Genomic DNA, 23,299 nt, shown 5'->3' on the forward strand with positions numbered 1-23,299 from the left:
TTCATATTTTATTTTAGGTATCAGAGTGAGTCAGCTGAGCTTAGCCAATGGCTGAGTTCGGCACTAGACCGCCTGGAGTTCTGGAGCACTCAGTCTGTTACGGTACCTCAAGAGCTAGAGACCGTCAGAGACCATCTTTATGCCTTCCTGGTAAGATATAAATATCCTGCTAAAATAGCCTTAGGTCTCATTTGAGATCTCATAGACATACTCTATATTGGCTCTGTATTTGCAGGAGTTCTCCAAAGAGGTAGACGCCAAGTCTTCTTTGCGTGCCTCAGTTCAGAGCCAGGGGAATCAGCTTCTTCGGTTGAAGAAAGTGGACACGGCAGCTCTCAGGGCAAACTTGGCCCAGGTAGACACGCAATGGGCTGATCTTCTCACTCGTATCCCTGTGGTCCAGGAGAAACTACACCAGGTATGAAGACTAGGACTGATTGCACTGCCTATTTTTAGTTAAGGAAGGGTATGCAGATAATGAATAGGCTCACGTGGCTATGCTAATCATAGCATTCCTGTTCTGATCAACAGCTGCAGATGGAGAAGCTGCCATCCCGTCATGCAATAACTGAGCTAATGAGCTGGATATCCCTCATGGAGAATATCATCAAAGAGGATCAGCAGAAGATCATGGGGGCAGTAGGATCAGAGGCTGTGCAAATGTACCTTCAAAAATACAAGGTAGCAAAAAAATTCTTCAAGACTTTTGAAATAATATAACATATCATCAGTCATTTCGTACTTCATACTCAAGACACCAAATCTCTCTTTTTCTTTATTTACTCTTCTCAACAGGGTTTTCGGATTGACCTGTCCTGTAAGCATCTGACGGTGGACTTTGTGAATCAGTCAGTTCTGCAAATCAGCAGTCAGGATGTGGAGGGGAAACGCAGTGACAAAACAGACTTTGCTGAGCGTCTTGGGGCCATGAACCGCCGCTGGCAGATACTGCAGGGACTCGTTACAGAGAAGGTTAGGCATAAAAATGTAGAAAATTCTCACATTGTGCTGGAAAACATGAAATATCAGGTTTTGTTTGAACTTATACAATTCATGCAGCTCCAATGCTGCAAAAAATGGGACAAATCAAATACTAAGACAGAAATTCATACCAATTTTTCAATTGAACTTTTCACTACAATTGTTATGATAATGTCATTTATAATGTAAAAATAATAAAAGTAATAAAAAGTAAGCAATTTAGGAATTCTAAACGTGTTTTTACAAGTAGACTGTGACTTTTTGATCCTATTGTGTGTCATTTACCTTTAATTTTTATCGTATATTAAACTGGTGTCTTTTGTGTTTCACAGATTCAGGTTTTAGAGGGTCTGCTTGAAAGCTGGTTAGAGTATGAGAATGTGGTTCAGACCTTGAAGACCTGGTTTAGTGTACAGGAAGAGAAACTCAAAAAGAAGCACAGGATTGAGGATGTTTCCTCAGCCCAGAATGCACTCAAAGATTGTCAGGTAGGTACTGCACCCTAGTTGTTAGGCTCTACATGCACAGTATATGAATTCATGAGTAAAGATTACATAGATAATCCAGAAATATTCTATGTGATTTGTTGTTTTGAAGTATTGATCTGACTGTCTCTGTATGCTAGGAAATGGAAGTGTTGGTAAAGGAGAAAGAGAAAGATCTGGAGAAGGCTGAAGAAAAGGGATGCCTATTAATTCAGGATAAGAAAGGCGAGGCCGGGTCTGTTATTATGGACACTCTAAAAGGTCTAAACCAGTCTTGGGCCAATCTGGATCACATGGTATGTTTCACCTAATGCATCTAGTTTTGTAATCTTCATTACGATATTATTCATAATTTTCACCAAAACGCCGATTATCAGTCCTAGATGAGATTTGTGTGTTATTTTAGATCGGGCAGCAGACAGTCAGTCTCCGGTCAGTGCTGGAGCAGTGGACTCTGTATAAACAAGCATATGAGGAGATTCAGGGCTACCTGATGGAGGGACGTTACACCATCTCTCGTCTGCGTCTTCTTACTGGCTCCCCAGAAGCTGTGCAGGTTCAAGTGGAGAACCTTGAGGTGCTAGTCTGTCGCAAAACATAAATGAGCTTTTGTTAGCATTATATCGAGAAAAAACCTAAAATCACCACAGGTTTTTGTGTGTCTCAGAGTTTACAAGATGAGTTGGAGAAACAAGAGAGCAGTTTACGGAAACTGGGCTCCATAAAGCAACAGCTGCTGAGGGATTGCCATCCCTCGGTGACCGATTCACTCAACACAGCACTGGGTGATGTAAATCTCAGGTGAGTTTCAGAAACGTCTAGTAACTAATAAAGACACTGATCAGTACAAAGTGTTTATAAATCATTGATTTACTGATCTGCTGTCAGATGGAACACGCTGCTGGAGCAGATCTCAGATCAGCTGAGGAGGAGTAAGAGCCTGCTGCAACTGTGGCAGCATTACAAAGCACTTCATGCTCAGAGCAGCACTGACATCCAGAAACTAGAGGATCAGGTGGAACAGCTGCTCAAGAGCACCATCCACAGGGATGTCACAGAACAGGAAGTGAAGGTGTGGATTTATCAATGCATGATGGGTTTGGAAGCCTCTTAAATGTTTGCGTGCTTGGATTATGTTAGCGACCCAAAAGTATGTTAGCCATTGCTAATTCTGACAAGTGTGTTCAGTTGTGAAAGGGTCCACTGTATTCCTCTTTGTAAAACTGGTATTTGTGCAGGGCCTTATGGCGACTGAGGGATCCGTAGAGTCTGTGCTGCAGCAGCTGGATGAGTTTTCAGAGCAGCTGAGGCAACAAGTGGACCCTTCTGCCATGACAACCTTCCATACAGACCACCTGTCACTCACTCAGCGATTAGCAACAGTTGGACATACCCTCCAAAGACAGCAGTCTCTGCTAGAGGTTCAGATGATTCAGATTTTACCTTGTGCACACAGACACAGAACATTTATACAGTTTTCACACATTTATTTTAATAAAATATAAACTACTGTTTAAAAGTTGGGGTAAGATTATTTAGGGGTAAGATTATTACTCTTATGCTCACCAAGGATGCAATTATTTGATTTGATTGAAAAATGCAGTAAAAACAGAAATACTGTGAAAAAAATGTTACAATTTAAAATACGTTATCTATTTTAATGTATTTTAAAATATAATTTATTCCTGTGATTGTAAAACTGAATTTTCACTAGCCATTACTCCAGTTTTCAGTATCATATGATCCTTTAGAAATCATTCTTATACTGTATGCTGATTTAGTGCTGAAGAAACATTTCTTTTTATTATCTACTTATATTTTAGTAGAATATTTTTGAGCATTCTTAAATGCTGTTCTTTTGAACATGCTATTCATCTATTTAAACATTTATTTTGTAACATTATGTTAAACCTTACTGTTATTTTATTATCAATTTAATGTTTCCTTGCTAAATAAAAGTGTTTATTTCCTTAAATAAATAAATAAATCTTCCTGACCACAAACTTTCAAATGGTAGTATGTATTTTAAATTAAATAATATATTATTTTTAATAAAATAATTTTCACACTATGCTTTCATAGTTTTGACACTCTTTCATGTGTGACTATCATTTTGTCACTTTTACAGATGCCAGACTGTAAAGCCTGTCAAGTGTAAATGTGTTTTTTTTCTTTCTCTCTCCTGTCCTCAAGGTGGGTATGAGGGACTATAAGCGATTTAGTAAGGAGTTACATTCTCTGAGCCACTGGTCAGAAGAAGCTGAGAAGGTTCTGAAGGAACCAGACCCAATCGATTCTCCAGATATCTCATCTGTGCAGGAACACATGGAAAAACTTAAGGTGAAATTAGTTTTCCTGTAAAATTATAGGGCTGTATAAACACTTCTGAACTTTCTCATATGTATGTGTGCCTGTAGACCCAAATGTTAAAGCTGAGCAGTCTTTCTCCTGATTTGGAACGTTTGAATGAGTTGGGTTATCAGCTTCCCCTCAACGATAATGAAATCAAGTGTCTGCAGAACCTAAACAGGAGCTGGTCGTCTAACTCTGCTCACACGATAGAGCGATTCAGGTATGTGTGGTTACTGTTGATCTATGGTAGGTTTTCAGTTTCTCCTCTAGAAGTGTGTAATATTTTGTTGTTTGCATCTCTGTATATGTGCAGTAAACTGCAAGCCCTGGTATTGCAAAGACAGACCTTTTTGGAGAAGTGTGATGCTTGGATGACCTTCCTTACCCAAACAGAAGAGAAACTGGGCGCTGAGATCTCTGGAAACTACCAGAGCCTGCTAGACCAGCAGAGAGAGCATGAGGTACTGATAAAAAAAAAAAAAAAAAAAAAGCATTTACATTACCATTCAAAAAGTTTGGGGTCAACAAGATTTTCTGGAAGTTTTTGAAAGAAGTCTCTTACGCTTATCAAGGCTGCATTTATTTGATCAAAAATACAGTAAAACTGTAATATTTTGAAACATTATTACAATTTAAAATAACTGTTTTCTGTTTTAAAATGTAATTTATTCCTGTGATGGCAAATGACAATTTTGTCCCCAGCATTTTTTTTCTGTCAATATTCCGTTATTATTTGAAAACACGATGCAAATTTTTGGTGAAACCTTCATAAGATGGCTATATTAATACGATTTTTCAGGTTAAAAATGATCAAAATATGCAGCATAAAATGGATTGGGTCATAGTTTAATTACCTACTTTTACAACTGCTATACTTTTTTTGTGTGTGTGGCTAGCTATTTCAAGCAGAGATGTTTAGCCGACAACAAATTCTATACTCTATCATCAATGATGGACATCAGCTCCTGAATCAGGGACAAGTGGAAGACAGGTAACATTTGTTTACTTGTTTCTTCTTCTTCTTTCATTCATACTAGTAGTGACACTCTTTTTTTTTTTTTTTTTTCTCGGCCAAAAGGGATGAATTTGGCTTGAAACTGGCAATGCTTAGTAACCAGTGGCAAAGTGTGGTGAGGCGGGCCCAGCAAAGACGGGGGATTATTGACAGTTTGGTTCGGCAGTGGCAGCGGTACACAGAGCTGATAGAGAAACTGCGTCATTGGCTGCAAGAAGTGTCAATGGAACCAGAGGAGAAACAACAAGGGTCAACAGTAGCACTACAGCAGATCCGTGGCATGTTAGACCACATACAGGTAAAGATATATTTATATTAAAGTAGAAATAATGGCTTCCTAGAAATAGCCTGAAGTACCCTGGATGTCCCCTTCTCTCCACCCAGCTAAAGGAGCGTGTGCTCCAGAGGCAACAGGGCAGCTACATCCTCACGGTGGAGGCCGGGAGGCAACTCCTCCTGTGGGCTGATGCCAGAGCAGAGGCCTCACTTCACACTGAGCTGACTGATGTGCAGGAGCGCTGGAGGACCATTAACATCCGTCTCGACGAAAGGAAGAAAGAACTGCTCTCTTTGCTAAGGGTAAGTTAAGAATAAATGCGTGCACTTACTGTTTCTGGTTGCTTCTTTGCTAGATTTAGTAGTTTGTATCATTGACAAAGTACAAGCACTACATGACTTTTGCTGTTTGGAGGAAGTTCATTATTTCCAGATGGTAGCAAATCTTTGTTGAGTCGTTTCGGCTGATTATTTGCATTTGTTGGGTAATTTCTTTTATATGAATGTGTTTTCCTGTAAGTTGGTTGGTTTTTGCACATTATGTATAGTAGGATGAAATTCTGGGACCACTGGTAAAATGCTTCTATTTTGCAAGTATTTTTACTAATTTAATTGTAGTTTATTTTTTGATACTAATTATATTGTAACTACAACTTGAGTGTAAAAAAAAAGAAAAATTTGCATTAATTTCAGAAGTTTGTCATTTGTAATTTTGTTGTATTTGATTAACCTATAAATGGTACCTAATTTTGTGATTTTTAAAAAAATATATATTTATTTTAAAACTGTTTATTTTAAATTAATTGATTTTAAATACTAAAAAGTATATATATTCAGGCTTTTGTTTTTAGTAAAAAAAAAAAAAAAATCAATGTAGTCTCGGACTTTTGGAGCCCACTCTATATACAGTATGACGTGCTGCTTCAATGTTGCAGATGTTTTCTGGTTGTTTATACGATGTGTTGCAGTTTAGGATTTTTTCATAGTACGACATCTATAGAATTGAATGGGGTGTGTCTATAGTCAAATGTTCAGGATCAGATTGTTTTGTTGTTTAACTATTCTTGGTATTTTTGTTTTAGTGAAATCTGGAATTGTTTATTACTTTGAAAGCTATTTTGCACTACAAATATCAGAAATACAGAAACATAGCTGAATTGTTGAATAATCCAAAAACAAAAATGAAATATACGAACCAAACATTCTCAAGCCTATAAATGGATCTCACGTTCAAAGTTCTTTTCCTAAAAGAAAAGAGAGACAGTGAAGGACTTTGCATCTGACCTTACAGAGCAAATAGAGGCGAGCTAGCATAACGAGAGTGAGAGAGTGTGTGATGTGTTTTGTGAGTGCGTGTGAGGGGGATGAAAGAGAGAGAATGGGAGAAAGAGGCAACGAGGGAGCTGAAGGCGAGAGAAATATCTTCAGTACTGTACCGAGCGGTGCTGCACTGCCAACACAGGGCAGCAGGGACAGGCAGTCATCCGCTCCATTTTGACGCAGCACACTGGGACACAGACAACAATTTTGGATTGCAAAAGGAAAATGGCTCCTCTTTCCTTCGGCCTCTATCTCTCTCTCTTCCACATCCCTCTGTTTTCTCGGATTACATGATAGAAGGTACCTCACTGCTTTATCTCTGCATGATAATCTGTCTCTCTTGTGTCTCAGGACCATAACCCTTTGCTCTGCCCATGTTTAAATAAAGAATTGGTTACATATGATGTTCTCTATTATTTTCCTTATTAAAAATGTGATGATCTCTGAACATCTCTTTCTGACTTTTCCTCAAGTGTTGTAATAAGCATGTTGCATTAAAGCTTAAAAATTGCTAAAGTACATTTTTCTAAGATACTTAATTGTGTGTAATGTGCAGATTATACTGGCATAAGAATTTATTCATCATGCTCGCTCTTTCTCATGATTTCACTTTTTTTCTGGCTATGTGTGCAGGACTGGGATCAGTGTGAAAAAGGAATTGCTGCATCTCACGAGAAGCTGAGGGACTTTAAGCAAAAGCTCTCTGTGCCTTTACCCGACCACCATGAGGAGCTACACACAGAACAGATTCGCTGCAAGGTGCATAAACAAAATGTGATTCATCTTATGTCCTATGATGTATGAATCATTTAGATGCGTGTTGCTTCAGCAACATCTGAGTATCTTTCTTTTTATTTGAGCTAATGTATTAAACACAATTTCCTGACCAGATTTGCAGTGATAAAGCAACAGTATCTCGATAGCCAAGATAATGATTGGTTTGTGCAGTCTGTTGCTGTCAACCACTGCATTAATAATACTCTTGCATGCTTCTTGCAGAATGTGTGTGTGCATATGTGTGTGTGATGCCCTGACACTCTGCTGAATTTATCTGCAAAGGAGGGTTGATTTTTCACACATGACCTTGCAGAGAGGTGTGTGAAAGTAACATCAACCTGGGCCTGTCTGTATGAGCTGGACTGTCAGCAAGAGTCTCTTTGACTTTGCCTGAGGGAAGGAAGTTGAGGTGCATGCTAATCATGCTAAACTATACATGTTAGCAGAGATGCTGAGCTTTAATAAGAAGTGCTTACCCAGCAGCACAAAAAAATTTTTATAACAGCAAACTATTGACAGCTTTTTTTCTATTCAAATTATTTCTCGATACAGAGATCACTTATTTGTTTATTGTGTGCTTAATGTCTTGTTGACCATTGTTATCTGTGAGTTGCATACCATCTCTATATTAGGATTATACAGTGTAACTTGCTGTGAATGCTAGCAGAGATATCAATATCAACAAATATCAATACAAATGCAATTAAGGTCTTTTGGTTGTTACTGTGTGTTAGGGGAAATAAATGTGCAGTCAATATTCTTCTGTTTTAGATAAATGTAACCAGCAGTCTTAGTAAATATTTTATTATTTTATTTTATTTTATTTTATTTTGGCTTGGTAGGGGTAGGGTTAAGGACAGGATTTTGTTTACAATATTTACCTTTTGAACTCTAGTTTAGATGATTTAACTTTTTTTCAGCTCCATTGAATTTTAATTATTTTATTTTAACATGGGTTTTGTATGTTTATTTATTTATTTTAAATCCAAAAACTGTCCAGAAATTTTATTTTCAACAGTTAATTTAATTTGAAATTTATTTTACTGTATATAATTTTATGTATTTTACTTTTAAATCTTAAATTTTATGTTATTATTTTATTTCTGAATGTTCATGAATGTTTGTGTGTGTTATAGGAATTGGAGAGTAGTATTGAAGGCTGGGCTGATGATGTAGCCGGCCTGTGTATTCTGAGGGAGTCTCTCTCCAGCGGCCTCAGTGCTGATGACCTCACAGTCCTACAGGAGAGACTTATATTACTCCAGAGACAGTGGGAGGAGACCTGTCACCAGGTACACACATACACATCAATCTGTCCCTTTGCATTTGTTTTACACCATAACATTCTATGCACAGCTGTCTGCCATAAGCACAGGCACTTCGTGAGACAGAAGCACTAGGAACAAGTTCAGACGTAGAGGCTTTACAGTACATTACAGTTGATAAAAAACTGCAAGTTTTCATTAAGTCAGATAATGAAAGGGATGCACTGATTTGAATTTTGAGCAACTTAAAAAAATAGTTAAATTCAATAGATAAAGACTGATTTTTGCATTCGCTCACAGAACTTACAGAGAATTAATGCTGTTGTTGAAACAAAGTTCTTGATAGCTCCTTATTTGCTCTGGACAACATAATATAAAGGACTGCAATGATAATGTGTCTCTTAATACCTGATGTCTCTTAGTAAAGAAAGGACCATGATAAAGAAGGAAAGTGCATGACACTAAAGTATCATCTGTTCATCTGGCATCTTAATTTTCTCATTTTGCTCATCAACCTTTTTGCACCTTCTTTCATCGTCTGCGATGTTCTTTTAATCGTACTCTGTACTCAGTGAACCCATGGTGTAATTGATCATTGTCTATCATCCCTGTAGCTGTCCCTGCGCAGGCAGCAAGTGAGCGAGAGGCTGAACGAGTGGGCCGTGTTCAATGAGAAGAACAAAGAGCTGTGTGAGTGGCTGACACAAATGGAGAGCAAGGTCTCACAGAACGGCGACATCAGCATTGAGGAGATGATTGAGAAACTCAGGAAGGTGAAATTAGCACACAATCACAACATATTTGTTTCTTATTAAATAAAAAAATTGATAGATAATCATCCCATTGAACTCTAAAACTTATTTTTTATTATTGCTCATTTCAGTGAATATGTGAAAAACAATCTACCCAAATTCTTGTATTCAGCTAAAAAAAACATGCAATCTCTTTGGTATCAGGACTATCAGGAAGAGATCTCAGTGGCCAAGGAGAACAAACATCAGCTGGAACAGATGGGGGAGAGACTGGCTCAGGCCAGCCATGAAAACAAAGCTGCAGAAATCCAATACAAACTCAGCAAAGTCAATGAGCGCTGGCAGCATCTGCTTGACCTTATAGAAGCTAGGTGAGTCTTTCAAATGATATTGCATGGCGTTGTACCTATTGTTGTACAACTGTTTTACATTTACAGTTACAGTTGTGCCTTTTATGTGTCTTTTATAGAACAAAAGTCCAAAGTTTTTTTTGTTTTTTTTTAAAGAATGTTGTATTTCAGAAATAAAAAAACTAAATTCTTGAAAGATCAGTCAGTTCTTTTGCAGACTGTCATCTATAGAAATTGGGGCATGAACTGAGCATGTTCCTTGTGCTAATGGACCATGGGTGGAAAGGAAATATTTTGCACCAGCATCTTAAACATGACACCATGGTGTCTCTGGATATGATTGGTAAAGTCGAGTTGTCTGCAGTCAGGACTGAAAGCTTCTCACAAGTGTGGTGTTGGTTTCACTGTGGTTTCACTCTCACTCGTGCGTTAGTTCTGTGCGACAGCAGCTGTCTTGAGTTTCCCAAAGTGTAATAGATTGACATGCTTTTATTTGGATTCAACTAAAGAGCTAACTGCAGAGATTTTGCTCAAGGAAAAGTATCCACACTGTTCACAAACAAACATATTTCAAATACAGACACAGTGGCACACCCTTTCCCTCACACACATTTACTTGCCTTTATAAATACATGGCATTCCAACTTATATTGTTTTTATATGTAGTTAGTCATAAATACTACAACCCGAATTCTGGAAATGTTGGGACATTTATTTGAATAAAATGAAAACTTAAAGACTTTCAAATCACATTAGCCAATATTTTATTCACAATAGAACATAGAGAACATAACAAATGTTTAAACGGAGCAATTTTACACTTTTATTCACTAGATGAGCTCATTTCAAATTTGATGCCTGCTTCAAAAAAGTTGGCACGGGGGCAACAAAGGGCTGAAAAAGCAAGAAATGTTGAAAAGATTGAGCTGGGAGAACATCTAGCAACTAATTAAGTTAATTGACATCAGGTCTGTAACCCTATTAGCTATAAAAGGGATGTCTTATAGAGGCAGAGTCTCTAAGAAGTAAAGATGGACAGAGGCGCTCCAATCTGTGAAAGAGTGTGTAAAAAGATTATGGAATACTTTAAAAACAACATTCCTCAACGTCAAATTGCAAAGGCTTTGCAAATCTCATCATCTACAGTGTATAACATTATCAAAAGATTCAGAGAAACTGGATAAATCTCTGTGCGTAAGGGACAAGGCCGAAGACCTTTGTCGGATGCCCATGCTCTTCGGGCCCTGACGACAGACGACACTGCATCACTCATCGGCGTGATTCTGTCATTGACATTGATAAAAGGGCCCAGGAATACTTCCAGAAACCACTGTCGGTAAACACAATCCACCGTGCCATCTACGGATGCCAACTAAATCTCTATCATGCAAAAAGGAAGCCATGTGAACACGGTCCAGAAGCGCTGTCGTGTCCTGTGGGCCAAGGCTCATTTAAAACGGACTGTTTCAAAGTGGAAAAGTGTTCTATTGTCAGACGAGTCCAAAATTGACATTCGGTAACACTTTAGAATAGGGAACACTTATTCGCTATTAACAACAACTTGTCCCTCAATAAATTCCTAATTTGCTGCTTATTAATAGTACGGTAGTTGTTAAGTTTAGGTATTGGATAGGATTAGGGATGTAGAATAAGGTCATGTAGAATAAGGCATTAATATGTGCTTAATTACTACTAATAAATGGCTAATATTCTAGTAATATGCATGCTAATAAGCAACTAGTTAAGAAACCCTAAAATAAAGTGTTACCTGACATTCCTGTTGGAAATCACGGACACAGTGTCCTGTGGGCTAAAGAGTAGGGAGACCTTCCAGCATGTTATCAGCGTTCAGTTCAAAAGCCAGCATCTCTGATGGTATGGGGTGCATAATAGACTACTTTAAAAAGCTTTAAGCTTTTTTTTTTCTTTAAAACTAAAGAAATGTTGCTATTGCTTAGCACTTTCTTAGTTTTTTCTCTAAATATTCTTTATTTTTTATTTTAATGAATCAAAATAAAATAAAATAAAATATTTTTTTCAGTGTTTGTTTATATGAATAATGACCGACACACATATTCCAGTCCTCTGATCAGCACATGCTAATGACTGTTGTCTTATTTTAGCCACAGCAGTATTTGTCACTCCCAGCTGCTCATGCCTGCACTTGAACACATGCTCAGACACCCCACACACTAACCTGGGGACTAGAGAAAGCCTGGTCACTTTGTTGTTCAGACAAAAGAGAAGGGGGATTTTGACAGGGTGGAAGTTTTTCTTTACTTGTGAAAAACTTGATTGAGAAGATTAGGCCCAATGGTGCTGGATATGGGCACTGATGACATGGCAGGAAGCCCTGGACAGGACTCAGATCTGCCAGAGTGTGACTGCGACATTAACAGGCAGGAAAACATTTATACACTTATTTACATTTGATCGATTCTCTTGTTCTGCAATTTAATTTGAATGCAGGAAGTTCTCATGTATTGTGGTATTTTCTGTCATACTTAGACACGACTTATGGCGAAGTGTTTGAAATGTAGTTTATTAGTTTATGTGGGTGAAATATGTATTTTGAGATGCTTAAGTGAAGTTGTCATTGCTTCACATATGTGAATGCCCAATAATTTCACTGAAAGTTTTAGTTGGTTAAATGGAGTAAACGATCTCACATGCTGTATTTGTTGACCTTCTGTTGTTGTTGCGGTGGGTTCAGTTTCAGTGTGACTTTGTGCTTTAGGAATGTAGCTTGAAGCACAATCACACTGAACTGTTCACATACCAGGGTTACATGAGGGCTTTATCTCAGGTCAAACAATGTCTGTGTTTTGGCTAACTGCCTAAAGCATACACCAAAGTTTCAATCAAATTAGCAGAAGTTGAAACGTGTCCACTCTGCATCTGTGCTCTTTGCTTCACATCCAGTCTGAGATAAGACATTTTTCTGAGATCTAGATCTGGAATGGTGGCACAGCTGAAACATGCTATGCTGGTATGCTTGTGTGAGTGTGTGTTAGTGGCACTGCATTGAGCATGTGATTCTATATTTTTAGGCATATTCAGGATTTCTAGGAAACTCTGACACCATTGGATTGCACTCTACCTCTGCTTATATTATATACCATATTATATATGCAAGACACCTTGACCTTATAGTACATCAGTTAACAAGTGACAAAGGAACTTCATAAATCTATTATTGAAATTGGACAATGGAATGCAAATTCTTTACTTATATGTATGTGTGTATATATATATATATATATATATATATATATACTATGTCAATATATATATTATGTACTTATTATTGTAAACTATATGCTTATATTTACAGTGAAAACATTTAATAGATGCTAGAGAATCATGTTGCTATGCTATTATAAGGAGTATCATTGCATAAGCTTTAGTTTTAGCTAATTATGCTGTGGTGAAAGTAGAGATGAACTGATTTTGTATTTTCATGACTGTTGCGATATTATTTTTCTTTAAATGTCCAGTAACTACTATTCAGAATACATTTATTGTTGACAAATTTAAATTAAATAAATAATTATTTAACTATTATAAAACTATTATATTAATGTAATATACATTACTATTAATTAATAATGGTTTTTTCATTAAAATTTCTATCTATAATAATAAACTATCAGAAGTATTTTTGTTTTTGTTTGCACTGCACAGTCCTGGTTTATATAGCCTAATTACACTTGCAGATTAATTACACTTTTCGCAGAATGTGATGTTAATACAATCTCTGTTTTTTGCCTCTGTCTCCCTGTCTCTGGGGTCTGTAGGGTAAAGAAGTTGCGGGAGACACTGGTGGCCGTGCAGCAGCTAGATAAGAACATGTGCAGTTTGCGCTCCTGGCTAGCTCACATCGAGACTGAACTCTCACGACCCATCGTCTATGAAACATGTGACTCACATGAGATCCAAAGAAAACTCAACCAGCAACAGGTAACCCCCCCCCCCCCCCCCCCCCCCACACACACACACACACACGCACACACAAAGAAAAGACATGAATTTACATATGGTCACATAAAAGTCTGTCAGTATAGTAAGTCTTAGGAAAGCTCAACAAACATGTAATTTTGCACAAACAAAAACATTTCTTAGTATATATTGAAAACTAGTATTAAAAAGTAATTCAGAGAGCCCTGGTGAAAAGTTTGACATCTGACTCAGTCACTGACCCACTTACTGTTTCAGTATCGCAATGTGTCCTTACTTTACCCAGCAACAGCCAGCACATATCAGCCTCTTTCTGCATCAGAGACAAATTATTATTGTAAAGAAGCAATATTAGGCAAACATTTTTAGAACTGATGCTGCAACAAGATGAAACACATTTGTAGAGAAATGCATGACCACAAGCTCCTCTGCCTAATAAACTGAAATGAAATAGAAACAGCCAAGATGATCAAAATATCAGATGTCGTGAGAAGCTCAGTAGAAGTCTACTATCTCTGTGCAGGATCTGCAGCGCGACATTGAGAAGCACAGCACAGGTGTGGCCTCAGTGCTGAACCTGTGTGAGGTGCTGCTGCACGACTGTGATGCCTGTGCCACAGAGACCGAGTGTGAATCCATCCAGCAGGCCACACGCGGCCTTGATCGCCGCTGGAGAAACATCTGTGCTATTGCCATGGAGAGGAGGCTTAAGTGAGTGTGTTGTGTGTGATTCATAATAAATTGATGCACTGGAAAATGTAAGCATTGGTTTTTGTGTAAAAGTACATTACCGTTTAAAAGTTTTGTGTTCAGTAAGGTTTTTTAAAAAGAAAATATTTTTTTAGCAAGAATACTTTAAAGTGATCTAACGTGACAGCTGTTTTCAACATTAATAATAATGTCTTTCTTGAACACCAAATCAGCTTTGCCATCACAGGAATAAATGCAGCTTTGCAGTATAAGAAACTTTTTTGAAAAACATGTTTAAAAAATTTGAACTGTATATACTAATGAAGACTGCAGTTCATGAATTGAATTCTGTAAAGGTAAGAAAAATTTATTTGTGAGCTGAAAATGAGCTATTTAGTATAATTAAAGTTGAATAAGGCCACCAGATGAACAGGTGTGAGAGCATGTGTCATGCCAGCTGACTCAGTGTATACAGGTGAAATCAGAGTTGACTTCAGCACATGATGAACTGTTTAACAGCTGTCTTTTTAAAATAAAGTATTTTTAGTAAGCCCCCTGGATGATATTGTACAATTTATATTTCCAAGTAGATATACTGGACTGTGTATGTGTTTGAAATGCACTGTATGTGTTTTTGCAGGATTGAGGAGACGTGGAGGTTGTGGCAGAAGTTTCTGGATGATTACTCCCGTTTTGAAGAGTGGCTAAAAGTGTCCGAGAGGACAGCAGCTCTGCCCAACTCCTCTGGAGTGCTGTACACCATCGCTAAAGAGGAGCTCAAGAAATTTGAGGTACTCAGAAATCCACAAAGAGGGTTAATAAGGTTGAGGTAGTGAGTCAAGAAGATAATTGAGAATAAGGCCTGAATACAAAAAGACAGATAATTAACTGAATACTGTTGGGAAAGAAAAAAAAAGATCACTGCTGGCATCCAGTGGCGACAGTGCAGTCTACTTCAACCTTCAGTTTTTTATCATTTTCAAAGTGTCGTTAATGACTACAACAAATGCTAATGATTTTTTTAAATATGCACTTAACCATGGTGTAGTTTGCAGTTTTTCCAGTTTTTGTGTGAATTTAATATTTTGTTTGCACAGTGTAATGGTGTTATTTGCATCACAGGCGTTTCAGAGGCAGGTACAGGAGTGTCTGACCCAGCTGGAGCTGATCAATAAGCAGTATCGAAGGCTGGCACGTGAGAACCGCACAGATTCATCATGCCATCTAAGACAAATGGTGCATGATGGGAACCGACGCTGGGATGTACTACAGAGGAGAGTAGCTGCCATCTTGCGCAGACTCAAGGTGATATTATCAGTTATATCCTATACACTACCTTTCAAGAGTTTGGTGTCAGTAAAAAAAAATTTAAAGAAAAAAAAAAATCATTCAGCATGGACACATTAAATTTATTAAGTGACAGTAAAGAGAAAGCAAGCACGCACATCGATCTCAAATGTGTGCTCGACTAAAAAACAAGTACAATATTAAGAATGCAAAGTCGGCAACACCAAAGCTCCAAAAAATATAAAAAGATTTTTATTAAAAAACTATCGCATAGCGTGTGACGTTTCGAGCACGCAGGCTCTTCATCAGACAAATGAACAACACTGATATGCCACTCTTTATACCTCCAGGTGATCAAAGGTCATATGACCTAACACAATACTATCATAATAATAATACCCCAACAAATAAACCAAAACAATAATATAAAGAAAAAAGAAAAACAGAACATATAAAGCTATGCAAAATACAATTCTCAATATACAATTCAACAGCATTAATAGATACCTGCCTACGTACATAAATTCAACTAGTACCATCAAAACCTTTATTAGAGCTATATGAATAAATAGATATTGTATCATTTATAGAAATGGACGGATATCAAAGTCCTCATTTAATCCTCTAGGAGACAACGTATCTAATGTAAAAATCCAAAAAGCCTCACTTTGTAAAAGTAGTTTATTAATATCACCACCGCGCCATGGACACTTGACTACCTCTATTCCTATGTACTGAAGAGTGGAAACGGAGTGTCTCGAATTTGCAAAATGCTGAGCTACTGGACTTTTTGGATCGCAATGTCTAATAGCACACCGATGTTCAGAAATACGAATTTTCAGAGGTCTACTAGTCTTTCCAATATAACATAAGCCACAAGGGCGACGCAACAAGTAAATAACATTAGCCGTCTTAAACGAGATAGTGCCCCGAAATTTAAAGGTTTTTGCCGTGTGAGGATGTGTAAAGGTCAACGTCTTGTATGTGAAATTGCACTGTTGACAATTACCACATCTGTAATTCCCATGTGGTATTTTGTTCAAGAAATGAGGAGCAGGTTTCAAGTCAGATCTGACCAAGATATTTTGAAGATTATGTGTTTTCTTATACACTAAACGAGGTGGTTTATCAAAACATTTCTTGAGACTGGGATCACTCTCTACAATATGCCAGTGTTTCAATAAAACATTATTAATGTCCTTCGAAACAGGCGAATATTGAATGCAACAATTAATCTGACGGTCAAAATTGTTCTGTTTTTTAATGAGACTCTCTTGTTGTGACATCTTTAAAACGACTCACTGCAGACTGGATCCACTCTTCTCGATGTGATCTTTTTCTGAATCTCTCCGATAAGATTTGTGATTGCTGTCGAAAATCTTCATCACTGCTGCAAATACGACGAATACGACTAAGTTGTGAAATTGGTAACGAGTGCTTTAATGACACAGGATGGTAAGATTGGCCGTGCAAGATGGTATTATGGTCAGTAGGTTTGCGATACAAAGTAGTTTCAATGCCCGATGCAGTGCGAAGAACGTCTCGGTTACGTACGTAACCCTCGTTCCCTGATGGAGGGAACGGAGACGTTATGTCGTGACGACATTAGGGGATTTACTTGAGAGCCCCGACTGCCTCTGATAAGAGAAAACGCCAATGAAATTTGGCTAGTGGATTTTGCATACCTGAGCCACTCCCCGTGCATACGGGTATAAAAGGGCGACAGGTGCATCCACTCATCAGGTTTTCCGCTGAGGAGCCGAGAACGTGTCCCTGGCAACCAGCGCTGGTTCAAGATTGTGGCATGGGGACATAACGTCTCCGTTCCCTCCATCAGGGAACGAGGGTTACGTACGTAACCGAGACGTTCCCTATCTGTCGGTCACTACGAGTTATGTCGTGACGACATTAGGGGTCTATGGAAAGCGCCACAACCTGAACCCCGTCACGACCTTGTGGCATGCAGATGTTGACAAGCTAGCGCGTGACAGACAAATGCGATGCGAAGGTCGCAACCTTCCCGTCGCCCCAGCGCAAATTCGCTAACCTTGGTGCCCGCAGGGACCACTGAGTACATTGCTGCTGGAGATAGCCAAGCCGCTGTTCCTTTCCCCAGAAATCGGAAGGGATTTCGACCTTCTATGAAAGATTGCTTCAAGTCTTTCCTGTTTGTTGTTACAGCCCGGCAGTAACGACGGGGAAGCGAGCCTTCCGGAGAAGGGCGCTACGGAGGCCACACCCTGCCCGAAGGGAGGTAACGTGTGGAGACACTGGTATGGACTGGCCCAAGCCTGGGGCAGTGCTACATACGCCTGGACCCTGGGGCAGATCCTACCTAGGAGAAGGGAGGAAGGCTGCCAGCAGGGCCTGACAGAGCTCTGTCAAAGGGAAGACACGGGTTTACCATGAGGGAAACCGTACCGTGGATGAATACACGTGTGGGATCACCCGAAGGGAATCAGGCCGCACGGGCACCTAGCCGAGTACAGGGGCTGACCGGAGACCCGGGCAAGCTAACACCGGTACTGGGCCTGGCGTCAGACTGCTCCGCCCAGCCTGACTGCCGGGGGTGCTGGAGGAACTCCGCCAGGGTTCGCCGTTCGGGGAACTAACTGGAGGAGAGAATAGGCGCTCGTATCCCCGGGTAAGGGGGAATGGCGCAGCAAGCGTGACACCGGCCAACTCTTCCCGCCACTTACCTGTTACCCAACACACGGGAAGAGACTGGCTCAACGCGGAGACTGTAAAATCTCGCGAAGGTGTTCGGTGTCGCCCAGCCCGCAGCTCTACAGATGTCTGCCAAAGAGGCGCCGTGCGCCAGCGCATAGGAGGAGGCAACACTCCGTGTGGAGTGAGCCCTCACCCCGAGGGGGCACGGCTCGCCTTGGGATTGGTACGCCAAGGCGATGGCATCCACTATCCAGTGGGCCAACCTCTGCTTGGAGACAGCCTTCCCTTTCTGCTGACCTCCGTGGCAGACAAAGAGCTGCTCAGAGCTTCTGAAGCTCCGGGTGCGGTCCACGTATATGCGCAGCGCTCTTACGGGACACAGCAACGCCAAGGCTGGGTCTGCCTCCTCCGAGGGCAGTGCTTGCAGGTTCACCACCTGATCGCGGAAAGGCGTGGTGGGAACCTTAGGCACGTATCCAGGCCGGGGTCTCAGGACAACGTGAGAGTAGGCCGGCCCAAACACAAGGCACTCTTCGCTTACCGAAAATGCTTGAAGGTCCCCGACCCTCTTGATGGAAGTGAGCGCGGTCAGGAGCGCTGTCTTGGCCGACAGGAATTTCAGCTCGACTGAGTCCAGCGGCTCAAAGGGACCTCTCTGAAGTCCAGCCAGGACAATAGAGAGATCCCGGGAGGGCATCAGGGGTGGCCTAGGAGGATTTAACCTTCTGGCACCCCTCAGGAACCTCACGATGAGATCGTGCTTCCCCAGGGACCGGCCGTCCACTGCATCGTGATGGGCCGCAATAGCAGCCACGTACACTTTCAAGGTGGAGGGTGACAGCCCGCGCTCCAACCTCTCTTGCAGGAAAGAAAGCACCACTCCAATCGTGCATCTTCGGGGGTCCTCCCGCCGAGAAGAACACCAGTCCGCGAACAGACTCCACTTCAGCCTGTGGCAGGCCACTCAAGTCTGCCGCGTCCCATCCAGGAGCCGCACATGGCGGTTCCACAGAGCCGGACGCGGGTGCCGTATGGTGCCGAGCCCCTGAGAAAGAAGGTCCTTCCTCAGAGGGATGCGCCAGGGAGGGGCTGTCGCGAGGAGGGTGAGTTCCGGAAATCAGGTCCGGGTGGGCCAATATGGCGCAACCAACAAGACCTGCTCCTCGTCCTCCCTGACCTTGCACAGTGTCTGTGCGATCAGGCTCACTGGGGGAAACGCATACTTGCGCAGAGCCCGAGGCCAGCTGTGTGCCAGTGCGTCCGTGCCGGGGGGGGGCCTCGGCCAGGGGGAATACAGCTGGCAGTGGGAGGACTTGCGGGAAGCAAACAGGTCTACCTGAGCTTCCCCGAATCGACTCCAAATCAGCCGGATCGTCTCGGGATGGAGTCGCCATTCTCCGGGGAAGTGAGCTGTCGTGAGAGCGCGTCGGCTGCACGATTGAGCTCCCCCGGAATGTGGACGGCGCGCAGCGATTTGAGCTGTGACTGACTCCAGAGGAGGAGATGGCGGGCGAGCTGTGACATGCGGCGTGATCGTAGACCTCCCTGCCGGTTGATGTACGAAACAGCCGCAGTGTTGTCCGTGCGGACCAACACGTGCTGGCCTAGGAGCAGTGGCCGGAACTGCTTTAAGGCCAGATGCACTGCCAACAGCTCTAGGCAGTTGAAGTGCCAAAGCAGTCGAGGCCCCATCCAGAGCCCCGAGGCTGCCTGCCCGTTGCATGTAGCGCCCCAGCCCATACTGGAGGCATCTGTGGTGACAACAACATGCCGGGACACTTGTCCTAAGGGCACCCCGGCCCGTAGGAAGGCAAGGTCCGACCAGGGGCTGAAAGAGCGGCGACACGATAGCGTGATGGTGACACGACGTGTCCCGCGGCGCCATGCCCATCTCGGGACCCGTGAGTGTAACCAGTGCTGAAGTGGTCTCATATGAAGCAACCCGAGCGGCGTGACTGCGGCTACGGATGCCATATGCCCCAGGAGCTGCTGAAACTGTTTCAGCGGAACCACTGTCCTGCCTCTGAAGGAACTCAGGCAGTTCAGCACTGATTGGGCACGCTCGTCCGAGAGACGTGCCATCATACTCACAGAGTCTAACTCCACACCGAGAAAAGAGATTCTCTGCACGGGGGAGAGCTTGCTCTTTTCCCAGTTGACCCGAAGCCCCAACTGGCTGAGGTGCCGGAGCACCAGGTCCCTGTGACCACCCAACTGTTCTCGCGATCGGGCCAGGATGAGCCAATCATCGAGATAGTTGAGGATCCTGACGCCCACTTCCCGTAACGGGGCAAGGGCGCCCTCCGCCACCTTCGTGAAGGCACGGGGAGACAGGGAGAGCCCGAAGGGGAGGACCCTGTACTGCCATGCCCACCCCTCGAACGCAAACCGTAGGAACGGCCTGTGTCGAGGGCGAATCGAGACATGAGAGTAAGCGTCCTTCAGGTCGATCGCTGCAAACCAATCCACGGAGTGAACTCATCTGCGTCAACATCTTGAACGGGAGCTTGTGTAGGGCCCGATTCAAGACTCGCAGGTCCAGGATTGGCCGAAGGCCACCGCCTTTCTTGGGCACGATGAAGTAGGGGCTGTAAAACCCCTGCCTCATCTCGGCTGGAGGGACCGGCTCGATTGCACCCTTTGCCAGAAGGACAGCAATCTCCTCGCGCAGGACAGGTGCATCTCGGACTGCCACCGAAGTCTCGAGGATGCCGCTGAACCTGGGCGGCCGCCTGGCGAACTGAATCGCATAGCCGAGTCGAACTGTGCGAATGAGCCAGCGAGACGGGCTGGGTAGCGCAAGCCACGCCCCCAGATACCGTGCAAGCGGCACCAAAGGCCCAATCGACGTGCCCGCAGTGGTGCAGCGAGGGGGAGTAAGGTTGGATGGAACAGAAGGCAGTGCGTTCTGACTCATCCCCACAAAACTCCCTAAGTCCCCGGGGGGACTGGCTAGAGGTGCGCGGGGAGGCATCGCGTCCCCAGACCGCACTCTCTTGGCCACTGGCAATATGGGTCTCGGGTGAGAGTGAGGAGGCATTGCGTCGCACACTGTCAGCCCGCAGACCTGGGAACCCGGAGGGAAGGGAAATTGCTCTTTCTTTGACAATGTGGGTACCACTGGCCCTTGAGCCAGTGGCGGAACAGAAAGAAAAGAAAACACAGGATTCTCCACCCGGCCCTCCTCCGGGGGAAGGAGCGACGCTAGCCTCGTCGTCTCCTGGGAAAGAGCAAATTCCTCCATCTCCGGGTTGTGCGCGTCAGGGCCGCTTTGTCGTCTTCCTGGAGGACTTGGCGGCCGGCTGAGGCGCAGGGGGCGCCGCACTCCTGCGAGAGGCTCGACGCACCGGCCTAGGTGACGACTCAGCACGGGGCGGAGCAGCTCTGGAGGACGCAGGAGGGCGCCCACGGCGACCAGCAGACTGGGGCCTGGCCCTTGGGCCAGCGGTGGCAGCTGGAGCATCCCGCCGTTTAGGGAGGATGTGCTGAATTGCCTCCGTCTGCTTTTGTACTGCCGAGAATTGCTGGGCAAAACCCTCGACAGTGTCGCCAAATAGCCCCGTCTGGGAGATGGAGGCGTCGAGAAAGCGTACTTTGTCGACGTCCTTCATCTCGGCCAGATTGAGCCAGAGATGGCGCTCTTGGACCACTAACGTGGACATCGCCTTCCCGAGGGACCGCGCCGTGACTTTCGTCGCCCGGAGAGCGAAGTCAGTCGCTGTGCGCAGCTCCTGCATCAACCCCGGGTCGGGACTACCCTCGTGCATTTGTTTTAGTGCCTTGGCCTGGTGAACTTGCAGGATGGCCATGGCATGCAGGGCAGAGGCGGCCTGGCCCGCAGCGCTGTAGGCCTTGGCGGCGAGTGCGGCCGTCAGCTTACAGGCTTTGGACGGGAGACGCGGACGATTCCTCCAGGTGGCGGCGTTTTGCGGGCACAGGTGCACCGCAACCGCTCTCTCCACCTGGGGAATATCCACGTACCCCCTGGCCGCCCCGCCATCGAGGGTAGTGAGGACGGAGGAGGGAGACGAGCGGCTTCTGGCCGAGAAAGGGGCCGTCCACGACTTCGTCAGCTCCTCATGCACCTCCGGGAAGAAAGGCACCGGGGCAAAGTGCGGCCGCTGGTCGCGTTTTGCGCCGATGAACCAATCATCCAGCCGCGAGGGCTCGGGACTGGGCGGTCTGTTGACCTCCAGCCCGATACTCACGGCTGCCCGGGCAAGCATGGCCGTCAGCTCTGGGTCCGGATCGGCAGTGGCGACAACACCCGAGGGGGGCAGCCCCGCCGATCGTTCATCCTCAGAGGACGAAAGCCCATCCCCCGATGCCGCGATCGACATCTGATCCTCGGGCGGCGCACCGAATGAAATGCTGGCGGCCCCGTGAGGCGAACCAGCGAAATCACTCGGGAACCGGACGGAACAAGCGCTGCGGGAGGAGTAAGAGGTCCGCGGGGACGTGCCCGGCGGAGAAGCTCTTACCGTCACCCTCAGATCTCCCAGAGCGCCAGCCGGCGGTCCTCTGCTCGAGCCAGAGAGACCGGGACGGGTGGCGGCAGAGGGTGCCAATCCTTTCAGAAAGGAAAGGCGAGAACGCAGCGTTGCCATGTTCATACGCCCACAACAGGCGCATGACTCATCCACAAACGCATCTTCAGCGTGCTGGATGCCCAGACACTGAAGACAACGCTCGTGACCGTCATCCGAGGACAGGAAGCGACCGCAACCAAGAGAACACGGACGGAACGGCATCTTTAAAAAGACGCGAACCGCCCAGTGTTTTAGAAATTTGCTCTTTCAGGTGAAGTGCCCAGGGGAATCGCTGCTGCAGGGACACCGCTGTCTGCACCGTAACGCCACCCAGGAACAAACTTCGAGGCAGACGGCTTTGTGGAGATCTGATCTGTTTTGAAGATTTCTCATCCACTCGGCTCCGAAGCAAAAATCTGATGAGTGGATGCACCTGTCGCCCTTTTATACCCGTATGCACGGGGAGTGGCTCAGGTATGCAAAATCCACTAGCCAAATTTCATTGGCGTTTTCTCTTATCAGAGGCAGTCGGGGCTCTCAAGTAAATCCCCTAATGTCGTCACGACATAACTCGTAGTGACCGACAGATAGGG

At 43.7% G+C, this 23,299-nt stretch overlaps 1 protein-coding gene across 1 annotated transcript in view; it reads left to right on the forward strand.

Annotated features, from left to right (window-relative positions):
* Positions 1-23,299, forward strand: part of syne1a (spectrin repeat containing, nuclear envelope 1a) — a 122,161-nt gene that overhangs the window by 89,386 nt on the left and 9,476 nt on the right. Inside the window, exons 110-133 of the mRNA XM_079376216.1 lie at positions 18-150; positions 236-418; positions 532-681; positions 796-972; positions 1,314-1,469; positions 1,607-1,762; positions 1,873-2,043; positions 2,134-2,267; positions 2,355-2,538; positions 2,705-2,887; positions 3,660-3,806; positions 3,884-4,038; positions 4,132-4,279; positions 4,715-4,809; positions 4,897-5,131; positions 5,218-5,412; positions 7,063-7,188; positions 8,343-8,498; positions 9,086-9,244; positions 9,428-9,594; positions 13,371-13,533; positions 14,054-14,241; positions 14,861-15,011; positions 15,343-15,525. Coding sequence (XP_079232342.1) covers positions 18-150; positions 236-418; positions 532-681; positions 796-972; positions 1,314-1,469; positions 1,607-1,762; positions 1,873-2,043; positions 2,134-2,267; positions 2,355-2,538; positions 2,705-2,887; positions 3,660-3,806; positions 3,884-4,038; positions 4,132-4,279; positions 4,715-4,809; positions 4,897-5,131; positions 5,218-5,412; positions 7,063-7,188; positions 8,343-8,498; positions 9,086-9,244; positions 9,428-9,594; positions 13,371-13,533; positions 14,054-14,241; positions 14,861-15,011; positions 15,343-15,525 — 3,895 coding nt within the window. The remainder of the gene's footprint in view (positions 1-17; positions 151-235; positions 419-531; positions 682-795; positions 973-1,313; positions 1,470-1,606; positions 1,763-1,872; positions 2,044-2,133; positions 2,268-2,354; positions 2,539-2,704; positions 2,888-3,659; positions 3,807-3,883; positions 4,039-4,131; positions 4,280-4,714; positions 4,810-4,896; positions 5,132-5,217; positions 5,413-7,062; positions 7,189-8,342; positions 8,499-9,085; positions 9,245-9,427; positions 9,595-13,370; positions 13,534-14,053; positions 14,242-14,860; positions 15,012-15,342; positions 15,526-23,299) is intronic.

The sequence above is a fragment of the Barbus barbus genome (assembly GCF_936440315.1).
Source record: "Barbus barbus genome assembly, chromosome: 24".
Classification (NCBI taxonomy): Eukaryota; Metazoa; Chordata; class Actinopteri; order Cypriniformes; family Cyprinidae; genus Barbus; species Barbus barbus.